The sequence below is a fragment of the Pararge aegeria genome, chromosome 10, assembly GCF_905163445.1.
Source record: "Pararge aegeria chromosome 10, ilParAegt1.1, whole genome shotgun sequence".
In the NCBI taxonomy this organism is placed as follows: Eukaryota; Metazoa; Arthropoda; class Insecta; order Lepidoptera; family Nymphalidae; genus Pararge; species Pararge aegeria.
This window is the reverse complement of record NC_053189.1, coordinates 18,285,084-18,299,720: the sequence shown is the minus strand read 5'-3', so window position 1 is coordinate 18,299,720 and position 14,637 is coordinate 18,285,084. Positions and strand designations below refer to the sequence as shown.

At 37.4% G+C, this 14,637-nt stretch overlaps 1 protein-coding gene across 1 annotated transcript; it reads right to left on the bottom strand.

Moving 5' to 3' along the window:
* Positions 1-266: 266 nt before the first annotated feature.
* Positions 267-14,607, bottom strand: LOC120627094 (putative transporter svop-1). The gene is made up of 11 exons (XM_039894941.1): positions 14,550-14,607; positions 12,284-12,445; positions 8,955-9,117; positions 7,398-7,519; positions 6,224-6,472; positions 5,526-5,655; positions 4,045-4,171; positions 2,353-2,445; positions 1,735-1,925; positions 1,524-1,651; positions 267-565 (listed from the first exon to the last, which is right to left on the bottom strand). The coding sequence occupies exons 1-11, from the start codon at positions 14,605-14,607 to the stop codon at positions 489-491; spliced, it is 1,500 nt and encodes a 499-aa protein (XP_039750875.1). The 3' UTR covers positions 267-488.
* Positions 14,608-14,637: the final 30 nt, after the last annotated feature.

Genomic DNA, 14,637 nt, shown 5'->3' with positions numbered 1-14,637 from the left:
ACATTAAAACACCACAAGCCTTGAACAGCTGGCTCTGTTCATGTTGGTATGATTTGTATGCTCGCAATCGTACAGATGTTTTTGAGTATTGAAACACTATAAGGTCAAAGTAAAAACGACTTTATCTTTAAAACTATGGAGTCGTAAATTCTGGAAAAAAAACTATATTACAACCGTTCCATGCTGACTGTGATTGGTGATTTTGAGCTTTAAAATCAGGTAGAAAGGCTTCATTTTTGATTCTTCTTTGACGTAGTAGTACTTAACTGAGGGTTAATTTAGAAAATTAACCATTGCGAATGTAGGTACAAGTCTTAAAGTAGATAATTATTATACTTATATTATAAGGGCACATAATTGGCAATCGTGGCACCCAACACTTTAACAAATCATTTTTGGCGCAGTTTAAACTTAAAAAGACTGTTGCATTTTCTGCAAAGAGGATTTATGCACACGTGATTTTGGTGTGAGATGAAGGTGCGTTCAGACTATAACTTTGTAGCGTCTTTGCATACCCGTCCAAGTTTCCGATCGTCGATTAGAAATGATGCTACAACAGCAGACGCTGAAATGAAAACAAAATTAACTAGTGGTTCGTCTTCAACAAAAAAAACAAGTTTTAGCATATTCGTATAAAGATGTCTGAATCAATCGAAAAAGCACGAATAAAGAAAGAAATATAAGGAAGTCTTGCAAGGAATGGATCTTATGAAAATTAAGCTTAATTTGCTATACTCCGCGAAAAGCAGGAGAATCTGTGCGTGTAATTTATAACTTATTCAATCCTTTTACTAATAATAAGTAATTTACTGTACTAGCATAGACAATAGTTTCTAATTAAGTGTCTAAAGTTAATTGTAGATACATTGAATTAAGAACATTATTGTATGCAGTGCATTGTGTCTAAAGCAGTGAAAACGCCCCGCGCACGTCTCACTTTACACCCGAGGAATGTTACTAACTTAATTTTTTTTCCCATTTTCCCATTTTATGGCAAACGCTTAGAAAATTAGGGGTGAAATAATTGCTAAATGGAATGAACTACTGGAATGGCATGAATGACTAACCGTTTGTTCGAGAAACTATTCCAAAGTGTAGTGATTTTGGAAGCTTCAATATTAGTCGTATACACGGTTTCTGTACATTCTTAATTCTGTGTAAACCTTTAAAGCTCCTAATATACCTTCATTACACCTACTACATTGGATATTATATATTGGTTATATAAGTTATAGTTTCTGTTTAAATTTACATACCTATATATTTTCATTATTATTTTATCTGTTTATGAGGTACTAACTTTGGTTTATTTAAATTCTTTTATTAAATTAGGTTATCGTACTTACTAATCACTGCTGTGACTAACGTAAAGCTAGTTTATCTATAAGTAAAGTACTTATAATTTTGTTGGTAGTCCTTATAAAAATAAATAAATCTAAAACACGTGTTCCATGTTCCTAACTTGAAAAACATTGGGCGAAGTTGCTGATCATCGATATATTAGGTAAATTTTGGAAACTTACACGCAAATATAGTCGCGTACACGTAGAAACCAGCTTCGCAGTTAGTTTCGAAGAGTAGATTGACGATTTGCATAGACGCGAAGGACCCAATCCGATGCCCTGTCGTGATCAACGCAACCGCTAGAGTTCTGGAAATATTCAAAATTTTATAATTAGAATATCTTGTCATGTCACGCACAGGAACTACTACGAATTACACAATATAGCTCACCTAAGAGAAGTGGGAAACAAAGCGACAGCGATGGCAGTGTACAGTCCCGAAGTGACGATGCCGATGAGGAATATCAAGAACATAACCCCGCTGGCGATGGCGTTGGGTATCAGGTTAACGAGGATACCGCAAATTCCACAAAGGCCGGTTACGAGCATAACCAAGTTGCGTCGACCGGTGAAATCAACGACCTGTACAAAGAAATTTAAGTTATGGTACCTACAACGATCTACTCTATCATTGCATTCTCATTGCATTCTTCTATGATTCTTTCCCAAGAGTGAGTAAAGTTTATTTGTTAACCTAATACACTGACAACTAGCTGATACCCGCGATTTCGTTCGCGTGGATTAAGGTTTTTATTCCCTCGAGAAGTCTTTTATTTCCAGGATAAAAGGTAGCCTATGTTCTTTCCCATGTCAAAGGCTACATGCATGCCAAATTTCATCCAAATCCGTTCAGCCGTTTTTGCATGCTTGAGTAACAGTACAATCTCATAAGATTTTCGACAAATTGACGTTCGTATCTCTTGAATTACATAAAATGTATTATGCTCAAACAGGTAGTAACATATCATATTTATTGAATTCCGCACGTTTACAGCAAATCAACACTTACGAAGCTTATAACAACATTCGCTAGGGACTGTACGGCACCAAAAGCCAGGACTATAAGAAGTGATGTGACATTTAAGTTGCAAGAATCCGCAGCCTGAAAAAAATAAAAACTAAGTTATTTAACGAAACAGTCTTTAGATATCTTCCACTTTCTGGAAATCTCGCAGAAAATGTATGAACACTAAAATGTATAGCGGCGAAGATATAGACTAAAAATACAGATTTAGCTTTAGTATCAGCCGCGGACCCCCCTCCCTAATACCAGAAGCTGGGTACGCCCATGATTCCGATACAACGTGCTTCTCGTAATTCCTATGGGAAGAACGATGGATATGTCTATTGCAAATAATACCTCAAATCAACTGCGTGATGCATAGCAAGTTACATGCAACGTGTGAATGAAAACCGAAATAATACTTCACAGGCTTTATAGATATATTATTTATTGTCTCTGAGACTTATCTGTGTAACTGAAACGCTCAGAGTTATGAGCAAACCAGTGCCATAGTTTTTACTGAAAGAAATCAGATACAGCCCTAACATCACATTCAAAAGTAGAATCACGTGACTCCTGCGACCTGTCACTTGATTAGGTACGCGTCGTGTAGCGTAGGTACTATGCACGTTTCGGTCTTATATCCGAATAGGGTTGTCATAAGTAAACCCTTAGAATGTTTTGAATTAAATTGTATGGAAAAATAAATAAGCTTCTTTTATTTAATACTAGCTGTTGCCCGCGACTTCGTCTGCGTTTTATTTAGTTTTTTGTTGTGGCATTCAATTTAGTTGTAGTTCTAAAAAAAAAAGTATCAGTATCGCTAAGGGGTTTGCTGCTGTCCGCTGAGGAGTTCTGTCCTCTATCTTCAACCACATTCATCAGATCTACACAGTTTGGGCATAATGAAACACATATTATAACTTCTATAGTACAAAAATAATTATTTTAATCGGAGTTACGGTGTAAAATCGTCAAACACTTTTATCCCCTCTCCCAAAGGAACCGAGCTTAATGTCGGTATAAAAAGTATGAAATATACTTATGCAGCCTTCAACAGTATATCGTCATTCCGTTACACGTTGTATACAGAGCACAAACAATTATCAATATCCTAACACAGCCCACTGAGGGACTAAAAGCCTCTAATAACGGGGGGGTTTGCCCATATTACCACGCTGGGCAGATGGGTTTGTGATCACAGCAGAACGTAGTAGATAGAAAAGGCTGCCGCCAGTTCTGCATTATATTCCCTTGTGATACAACACCCGCGTTAAGAGGAGGGGTAACACAAGGGCAAGAGCAATAAAAGGCTCTCAACAGAACCTGTAGGTGCCTTAATCCTCATCATCATATCAACCCATTATCGGCCCACTACAGGGTACGGGTTTCCTTCAACAATGACAAGGGGTTAAGGCCGTAGTCCACCACACTGGCCCAATGCGGATTGGTGGACTCCACACACCTTTGAGAACGTTATGTAGACTCTTAGGCATGCAGGTTTCCTCACGGTGTTTTCCATCACCATTGAAGCAAGTGATATTTTAATTGATTAAAACGTGAGTGCGTGCTGCGATCGAGCTCGGCCCCACGAAAGTGAAGGCGAACTCCTACACACTGGGCTATCACCGCTTCTTATGTTAATACTCCGAAATACATGTTCAAGAAGTTAAAATAGTTTTGGTAAATAACTCTTACCTCGGGAGGTGACTCAATGCTTTTCCTAATGATGCTACATAATGTGAGATTCGAGCCCTCGCCTGTCTCCAGTATGTGCACGAACTGAGCGGCAATAGTTGGGAACCAGACCAGAAATGCTGGCATTCTAAAAAAAAATTTTTTTTTATAATTGATGGACCGCGATAGATGGCCCACTTGATTGTAAGTAGAAAACCATTGCCTATAAACAGAGCAACACTTCACAGGGCATGCAAGGAGCACGTCCTGTAACGTGCCGCCCTGTGTCCATCAATTTGAGGCGTAGGTGTTAAGCCTCACGTGCCTGTATTACACCGGAAATCAAGCCCTTTAGACCGGAATACACCATTGCAACAATGTTGTTTAGTTGTTAAAATGTAAAATATATATTGTTGATTTTGGAAAAGAGCAACTGCTGAGTTTCTTGCCGGCTTATTCTCGGTAGAATCTGCCTTCCGAACTTATATAGTTACTATTTTTTTCTCGAAGCAAAACGTAGAGTATGCGACTTGACCCCATCGCCATCTGTCGGGCTGATTTGTGAATCTAAACCATCCAGGGTGCCACCCAAACGTATACCAAAAGAATCATTCAAATCGGTCCAGCCGTTTAGGAGGAGTGCAGTGACATACACACGCACACAAGAAATATATATTCATGAAATTATAAATGACAAAAGATTAAAGCAATTGATATGAAATGATCGTTGTTTCTCATGGACTTCCACAATATAACATCTGATTTTATTCAACATTTATAAAAAGTTTTATTCGAGCACAATATGCTGATATTAAGGAATATAGACCGGTATCACTTTACTTCCTAATTAACAAATTGTTAGTCTTTTGTTCGTGTGGTGTTATTTACAAAAGCGGGGAGTTAAATATATTTTTGAGTAAATCCTTGGGATAAACAACTTTTTTTCATATTGCTTCACCAATTGTCCACCCTTCATTGATCAATAATAATAAAAAATGAGCAAGGTTCAACACACGGTGCAGCGGAAGCAACACACGTTATACCGTTCATGCCTTCTTAATTTAAACGTTTGTTTTTAAAGTTCACAATGGAAATTAAGCTTACTTTGCTATGCTTCGCAAAAAACAGGAGAATCTGTGTGGTTTAATTTACTATTATTTCAATCTTTATACTCAAACAGACCTTCGGCAATGTACGTTTACGTTTACGTGTAATTCACGTCGTCCTCTACACACGTTTCCCCAGGAAAAGTTTACTGTATGTATAATCGTAGGTCTTAAAGGAATCCCTTGCTATCTTTCGCGGAGCATAGAAAATTTTCATTGTATATCATGGATTTCCACAAAGTAACGCCTGCTTCTATCCAATATTTTTAAAAGTTTCTAGACTTTTCTTCTAGGAAACATTGAAGGTATAAACAGTAAAAATGCGCCACGTACCTATATCAAGGTTTTCTTTTTTAATCTTAATATTTTAGAAGTAGGTAATGTCCAATACTCAACTGTTGAAATAAATACAAAATTGTCATGATGATTGTAGATTTCAGCAAGGGCGGCCTGAACAACGGTGCGCATTGGTTATTACTCGATTTGGAGTTTATATCCTCGAGCGGTAGTAACAGAATTGCCTCTTCTATCTAAAAAAATAAATGAAAAGGAAAATATTTTATTAAGGTCTACAGGAGTCGGTAAGTATAGTCGGATTCAACTGAGATAATCAGATCATTACTTGTGGATTAGATAGAGATATTTGCAGTAAAGGTGGACATCTGAACGGTTACCAAGATTTGGCTGAGCGAACCGCGGTGTACCGGGGCTATGAGCTAGCTATACATATCTCAGATTCCTGTTCTCGAATTTAGTCCATAGTAGTGAATTCCGTTAAAAACGGTCTAACATTCAAATTTTCGTCGATCACATAAAAAATTTAAATTCCCACGAGAACAGCTCTTCATAAAAGCATTAAATATAATGCAATTTTTTTTAAGTAATAGTAATAATTGATGGTCCAAGCAGATAGCTGACCGAAAAACCATCGCCTATAAATAAAGCAAAACTTTGCTAGGCATAAATAATGTAAAACTTGGCTAGAACACGTCTTGCCGCCCTGTGTCCATCTGCTAACTCCATCAATTATTACCAAAAAACAAAAATTGGATAACTTACAGGCGAGGTAATTGATAGGTCAAAAAATTTATTACTTACTTTTAGTTCAGTCTTTGTTCCTAAATTATTCAGCCTATGCATTTTCCTCAAAACTTCCATCGCCTCTGTCTCTCGACCTTTAGTAATCAGGAACTTGGGGCTCTCGCACATGAAATATAGCCATAATGCGGAGAGCAGACTAGGCATAGAGTACACAATCAAAAGCGTTCTCCAGGAGTTCCAGTAGATGCCAAGACTTGGCAAATAGTACGAGAAGGTGAGCGGTATTATTGGTATCGCTAACACTGAAAAAAATATACCCATTTAGATAGTTGACTAAGAGATATTATTACATAATAGATATGAAGGCAGTCTTAATCGCTTGATATATTTAAGAAAGCTGTCAAAAATCACTATATGTATTTACTGTTATTTATGTACTTATGATATGTTAAAGTATGTATTAGTTTTTTTTTAAATATTTATTATATTATGTATTATTTTATTTTTGTAATCTGGTTCAAGTATAAGTATGTAATTTTTTTATTATGCACATCCTGTAGTCTGTTATCCTTTTGTTTTCTTTTTCCTAAGGTTGCCTAACAGAGATCACTACTAAGCGATAAGGCCGCCTTTTAAATACTGCTTCTTTTTCAATATTTTTGTGTGCAAACAAAGAGTATGAATAATAAATAATAATGAAGACTAATTTTGAAAAACTGTTCTTTGATGCTTGGAAGTATTAATTATATCCAATATATATAAAAAATTTATTCCTTGCGAAAACGCCTTAGAAAGATCTTGTTTTATGGCTAAATATTGATTATAGTAATGATAACAAAAGACTTAGCAACTGAGTTAACTGAGACCGGCTGTTTTGGTTTTTTAATTACTGATATTAAAAAAAAAATAGCAAAGAAGAACAGACTTTGTTATTATTAGAACTAAAAAGCAAGAAATAAATATTTTCTGCAACATTTTTAAGTCGGTGCCAAGTAAAATGTCTAAATTAAAAAATACAATTTTCGAATTTGCTTATAAATGTCAGGGTTCTGAGCTGCAAAGACATTAAAAAACAAAATACAGCCGAATTGAGACCCTCCTTTTTTGTAAGTCCGATTTTTTCAAACTAATTCGTTGCTCGTAGAAAAGTTCCCATGTAAGACGCAATCAAGTTTAACCTACGTATTGCATTGTCGAGAATTTAATAAAATATGATTAGTACTTTACATGCCATAAGTCCTTGCGCCAGGAGGAATATGCTGCCCACCAGCAACACGGATAAGTTCCTCTTACTCAACGGAACACTCTCGCTGACGATCGTCATAGCTTGCGGATACAAGCCCGCACATCTGCACAGAAGAAAATAATTATAAGTCCTACTTACAGTAACTAATACTAGCTGACCCGTGCAACTTCGTTGCACCAAACCGGTTATTACCGGAAAACACATATAAAATGATATTTTCTAAAAATGAATCCTAGCTAGATCGATTTATTGTACCCTGTATACTAAATTTCATGAAAATCGGAGCCGATTCCGATATTCCAATTATATATATACAAGAATTGCTCGTTTAAAGATATAAGATTAAGTTCAAAAGTTTTACGCAACAATAACTGAACTAATTTGATTAAATTTCGCAAAGGAGATAGATCAGAGAAATCTAAAACCCCCAAAAAACCGTCAACGTCGGTCTGTTTGACGGTCTGAGTGTAGGCTAACCTGTTAGGGAGTATGTTAGTTATATTTAACCCATTTAATCCGTTTCAAAAATTCAAAATTCATTCACTTTTGAAACGTCAAGTATGTCTGTGTGTAGTGACTCCACCACCGGTTCGTAAGGCAGATTCTACCGAGAAGAAACTCAGCAGTAGCTCTTTTCTACGCCACATAATACCGGAACGCCAAATCGCTCAGCGGCACGTTTTTGTCGGTACCTAGCCTACCGCCAGACAACATAGTTTTGCATAATCCAGTTCAAGTATTTGAAGGTGGTTATTCGTATGCATTTTTTGAAGTGAAACTCCTTTATCGTATTTATGTAATCGTTATTAATGTAACGTTTTTCTGTTACGCGCCATCTTCATTTCTAAGTCACATTTTTTCCGTTACGCGCCATAGTTATTTCTAATATATTCAACAGCTGGGTTTGATTATGGTATTTTTTTTAAAGTTATTTTAGTGTTACTTCAGTTTTTGATTTTACTGATATTTTATATTAAACATCAATTAATTGTATTAAGAAAATAAAAAAAAAAATGTCATAAACAAGTTTTACTTCTTATGTGTATACATTATAACACACACACATTTTTTTTTAAATGCACAACCTGCCGTCTGTTATCCTCTTGTTTTCCTTATCCCAAGATTGCCTAGGATAAGGCTGCCTTTTGTGTGCAGTCCTGTCTGTGTTTTTTTTAATTCTTCTTCTGTTGTTTTTTACTTGAAGTGTGCAAATTGTCGGCCGATTGGCGCAGTTTGCAGCGATCCTGCTTTGTTAGTAGAAGGCCGTGGGTTCGATTCCCACAATTGGAAAAAAAATGTTTGTGTGATGAGCGTGAATATTTTTCAGTGTCTGGGTGTTTATATGTATATTCTAAGTATTTATGTATATTATTCAGAAAAATATTCATCAGTCATCTTAGTTCCCATAACACAAGCAAAGCTTACTTTTGGGCTAGAAGGCGATTTGTGTATTGTCGTAGTATATTTATTTATTTAAATAAAGAGTAAAAATAAATAAATAGTTGTTTATAGTTACTAGTTATATTGATATTGCTCACAGGAACGTGGAAAAAAATTGTAGAAACATTAGCATCCACCAGTTGACTGATAAGCTGGCGAGGCAGTTGACCGCCGCCGACGCGATAAGCGATATCATCAGAGTTAATCTCCTTCCGAATATATCCGCCAGGTAACCCCATATCAATGCGCCGAGGATCAACCCTGGAATAAAGACATCATCGTTAAAGCTAGCTTACCTATTTATGTCCTGGACACATGTCATTCATGGGAGAGGGATATATATTGAAATGAAACCAAATTAAAATTTGCGTGTTCACATATAACAATAGCTGATAAGGATAAGGTGATCTTCTGTTTAGTTTAAAATCTGTGCCAAAAAATCTCGCTCTTCCGGTACAAAATACATTTTTATTTAAATTTGATAATATAATGCATTTATTTTTTTATTTTACGATATGCAAATTAAACATGCAGTGTGTTTGTAAATATTTTATGTCTTAAATATAGTTCAACGGGTACATACCGCGATAATATTTTTGGATTTGTCGATATTTGAAGTTGCATGGAACGTAACCATCCAATATATTTAAGAAATGCTGATTAACCACCTTAGTTTAAAATCTTTATGTTTTGTGTGCATGTGGTGTGTGTATGTAAACGCGCTTGTGTGTGTGCGCGTGAGACTGATTTTACTATATATATAACTTAACAGACTATGTATCAAAGTGCAGCGCCATGCGGCCCTGTGTCCACCAATTTGAGGCGTAGGTGTTAAACCTCATGTACCATGCTACCACGCCCTTCAAACCGAAACACAGCATCGCAACAATGCTGCTTAGCGGCAGAAATAAGCGATGGAGATAGTACCTACTTCCTCGGACGAGCTCTGGGTCAAAAAGCTCTCCTACTGCTAAATTTACTAACACAAAGATTTGGGGCAAGTTACATAACAAAACTCTAAACTAGTTGTTTTGCTTTATCGAAATGCCATAACCCTGGGACCTGTGGATAGAGTATCTCCGTATAGATACTGGTATCTACTAAGGTTAATTGGAGTTAAAAGTTTTGTGTTTCATCTTTATATATATATATACTTCTTGTGTGCGTGTGTATGTCACAGAACTCCTCCTAGACGGCTGGACCGATTTGAATGAATTTTTCGGTATGCGTTTGGGTGGCGTGCGGGTCATCTCCAAGCGGCCAATAGGCCGGTCGGGGGTACGGGCCTCGAGGCAACGCCTCCTTACCCGGGTCATATTCGCAGGGCAGCTAAGCTGCCCTGGTATTTGTTGTTTTAGCCCCTTTCTAGGTTTGTCGTGTCCGTGAAATGACCCCGCGTCACTGTCAGCGAAGTCGTCGTCGGCGCGCGCGGGGATGTTATCAATTCCGATCGGTGGGCGAATCGATGGCGTTTGGGTGGCACCCTGGGTGGTTTAGATTCACAAATCAGCCTGACAGATGGCGCTGGGGTCCGCTAGTTTTATATATGAACTCGACATATTTTTTGGTCAGTTGTTTGAAAGTCGCCTCAAAGGCATATTTAGTTATGTGAGCGAGAAGAAAGATATATCGTAGATCGTAGGATTCAAAATTTCTTTATTTATGTAGGCCTCTCACAAGCACTTATGAAGCGTTCATACATATTTAAATAAATAATAAATAAATAAATAAACATACTACGACAATACACACACCGCCATCTAGTCCCAAAGTAAGCGTAGCTTGTGTTATGGGTACTAAGATAACTGATGAATATTTTTATGAATAGTATACATACCTAAATACTTATAATATACATATAAACACCCAGACTCTGAAAAACATTCATTTTCATCACAGAAACATTTTCCAGTTGTGGGAATCGAATCCACGGCCTTTGACTCAGAAAGCAGGGTCGCTGCCCACTGCGCCAATCGGCCGTCAAATATGTTTACATAATTGTAAGGGGATGGTGATAACTTCGTTCGGCAACTTGAAACTAAAGCTACCAGGGTTTCAAACGCGCCCGGGTCTAAGAAGAGCCCACAACAAACTGAGAGAGAGATCCCGTTTCGATACTTTTACTGGATCAACCAGTTCAACCAATGACAATTTATTATCTCCGGATAGTGTAGGAGAATTTTATGACAGAAACTCTAGTGCATATTTCTTTAAGACTTCCTTGAGTTTTTCAGTTTTGCATGTGTCAAACATGCCGACTACCGTGGTTTCGAGTCGATTCCTACGCACGCAAATATGAAGTGGGAAATCTTAAAAAACGCCTAAAAAGATAAGATCGTTTGTATGTCACGTAGCAGACATAATAATTTATCTCTGTATCCACGTTTATTACTGACACATACGAGTAGTTTTATGAACTGACAATAAAGGAAATAGATACGTCAGAATTGAACGCGAGTTCAAAGATAAATGATAGGATATAAAGTACCTGTTTACAGATAGAGACAGGGTAGTAACATATTATATCAATGGAGAGATATATTAAATGAAATCGAGGATGTATTTATTATGAGTCACGTTTATAATAAGACAGAGTCAATGAAGCCAGACGCGGCTTATCCGTTGCAGTTCTGCATATACAGTTAAGTGCGAATAGTTCGAGTTATTTATTCTTATTCACTTTTACTGGTTGCACAGGTTATTTTGCAATCGCTACTTATAAGAACGGGTAATCGGGCACGAGGAATTTGTTGAAGTTTATCTATATAATTAATTCGACCCAGTTCCCATCGCCCTTATTTTAAGTTTATGTTATAACATATGTTGGTGTTTTTAGCATTGATTTAATGTTACTACCGGTTCTTAGGTAGCAAAATCGTTGAGTGGCACGACTATGTCGTAAAGGTGGTAATTAGGCAAGGCCGAAGCTTCCCACCGGACCAGACCAGAGATCAGAAAATTCTGAAATTATAAATTTTCAAATGTCTACTGCTGGGAATTGAATACGAGATCTCGTACTAAAAACTACAGCGCCCACCAATGTGCCAGGGAGGTCTGAGGTCGTAGGAGTTTATTAGTGGCTTCTTTTCACACAATCTCACCTGGTGGTAAGTGATGATGCAGTCTAAGATAGCGGGCTAACCTGTTAGGGAGTATGATAGTCATACTCCCTAATAGGTTTCTACATGACATTGCACCCGAACACCGGGACTTCCTACTTAAATTCACGGCGTTCACCATTGCGCCAGTCCTTAAGAAAAATACTGTCATAATATTAAGCATAAAAATAAGTTTTAAGTTAACGAATGCAGTTATCACCATCGCCTAACATTAGTGGTAACATGTTAAATGTATGTTCGCTTCATATGTGCCTGTGATACATGAATAAAACATTTATGAGTTCCATCAGTATGTAAATGATATTTACCTACAACCGGTGCAGCAGCCAGGATCCCTCGCTGCGAGGAGGTGGTGCCCAGCTCGCAGGCGCTGGTGGGAATGATGATGGTGGTGCCGAACGCGATGCACACCAGCGCGAGTACTATGCATCCCGCGAGGCTCACCACGAGGTAGCTATACAGTCCAAAGCCTGAAAGAATTGGGCACTATATTGCATCGAGTAAGTTGTGTTTTGTCTGGTGTATTACTTTGGATTAGTACTAGTAGTAAACGTGTATTCATTCATTAATCCTACTTATATCTATATATATAATATATAAAAAATGTTATGTTGGCTTTTGTACGCTTCAAAAACTCAAAAGTCCTGCCCCGATCGAGCTGAAATTTTAGCATAATATATAATACGCATCAAGGATTGTTTTTCCACCATTCAATCACAATGTGCCACAGCGAAGCGTGGCAGGGTACAGCTAGTAATATATATATACAAATGTGAATGTGTGGATGTTTGTTACTCAAAGCTAAATGAATTTGGATAAAATTTGGCATGCATGTAGCCTTTGACGTGGAGAAGAACATAGGCTACCTTTTATCCCGATTCCTTAAGAAGTTACCGAGGGAAAATTGATAACGAACTAAGCCGCGGGCAGACAGCTTTGAAATTTGGTACGCATGTCACCAATGCTATGGAAAAGGACATGTACTTTCTATACCGATCTCTCAGATAGTCCGGTGTAGGATAAAAAATTATTAAGGAGCGAAGCTTTAGACCCCATTCTGAAGTCCACGCAGATGAAGTTCAAGACGGGCAGAAGCTAGTTCATTCATAAGTGTGACGTTGTAAAACCAGTGTCCAAGGAACTAAAACTAGAATAACTAAACAATATTACTAGTTCCAGACACACTCGCATGTCACCCGTGGCGCTTCAAATGGGGACACATTTTATGCTGTTATGAGGTTAATGGTACTACTCTACTGTAGCGCATGCTTAACAAAATCGTAGCGCATGCCGATGATCACATTGTTAATGAAAGGTATAACAATATGCCTCATTGCCAACGGTAAAATTTAAAACTTTCTTAATTCAAGTAGCCATATGGCAGGCACTTTTGAGTCTAAGCGGTTTGCAGTTATTCTTAGCAATATTCAAATTAAATGAACTTACTGCGATAGTTATAATAAATTAACATAAGAATCTTTGCTGCTCACAAAATTAAATGGAGATTTGTGAGAAGCAGGTAAAATTAAGTACCTATTCGATATTTTTTTCTGCTGCATGAAACGACCGCAATTGGACATCCAATGGCCATGCAAAATCTCGCCAATATAAATTTACTTAGTTGTGAGACGCGCAAAAGTAACGAGAGCAATATTTGAAAACTACCTGTCCGAATAACTTCAAAATCGATAATAAAATAAAATGAATAAATATACCACGACATCGCCATCTAGCCCCAAAGTAAGCGTAGCTTGTGGTATGGGTACTAAGATGACTGATGAATATTTTTATGAATAATTTACATAAATACTTATAAATACAGATAAACACCCAGGCACTGAAAAATATTCATGTTCATCACACAAACATTTTCCAGTTGCGGCAATCGAACCCACAGCCTTGGACTCAGAAGCAGAGCTGCTGCCCATTGCGCCATTAGGCCGAACAAGATAGAACAAAGATTGTTAAATTGTAAAACGAGTTTGAAAAAGAGCAACTGCTGAGTTTCTTGCCGGCTTCTTCTCGGTACAATCTGCCTTCCGATCCGGTGGAAGAGTCACTACCAACAAACATACTTAAAGTTTCAAAAGCGCTTATATTAAGCCTACTTGAAATAAATGAATATTGAATTTTGAATTTTTTTGAGTCGAACTTGGTAACTTTTATATTCACAGTATTATTTTGGATCAGTACTAGTAGGGACTATAGATAGCGAAATCTATATATTTCTTTTAAACAAGTTAGCCCTTGACTGCAATCTCATCAGTCTAAGATGATATATGTTGAGGGGAACAGCTTTTATATTAAACCCACAGCCCGGTTCGGTTTCTACGCGATATCGTACCGGAACGCTAAATCGCTCCTAGACCGAAGCCTCCAGACTAGACTAGAGAAAATTCTGGAATAAAAAAAACCCAAATTGCCCCTGCTAGGGATTGAACGAGGGATTTGGAAATACAGCGCTCAACGCTGCACCAGGGAGATCGTGAATCGTTATTCAATAATAGCAAGATTTCTAATTTTTAGAAAACTACAAGGAAGATAATTGTTTAGCCGTTATCCGGAAACACATACCTGTTCTAGTGAGCGCTTCCTCGAACGTAACCTTGTTCGCGTCCTTTGAGCGGTCCATCGTTGCGAACAGCACTAATTTCACTTACAT

Excerpts from the sequence above, each read along its gene's own strand:
- LOC120627094 (XM_039894941.1), bottom strand. The coding sequence starts at position 14,607 with ATGGACCGCTCAAAGGACGCGAACAAGGTTACGTTCGAGGAAGCGCTC. Across the intron at positions 12,446-14,549 it reads GGAAGCGCTCACTAGAACAG|GCTTTGGACTGTATAGCTAC; the intron begins GTATGTGTTTCC and ends CAATTCTTTCAG. Across the intron at positions 7,520-8,954 it reads CAATTTTTTTCCACGTTCCT|ATGTGCGGGCTTGTATCCGC; the intron begins GTGAGCAATATC and ends TCTTCTGTGCAG.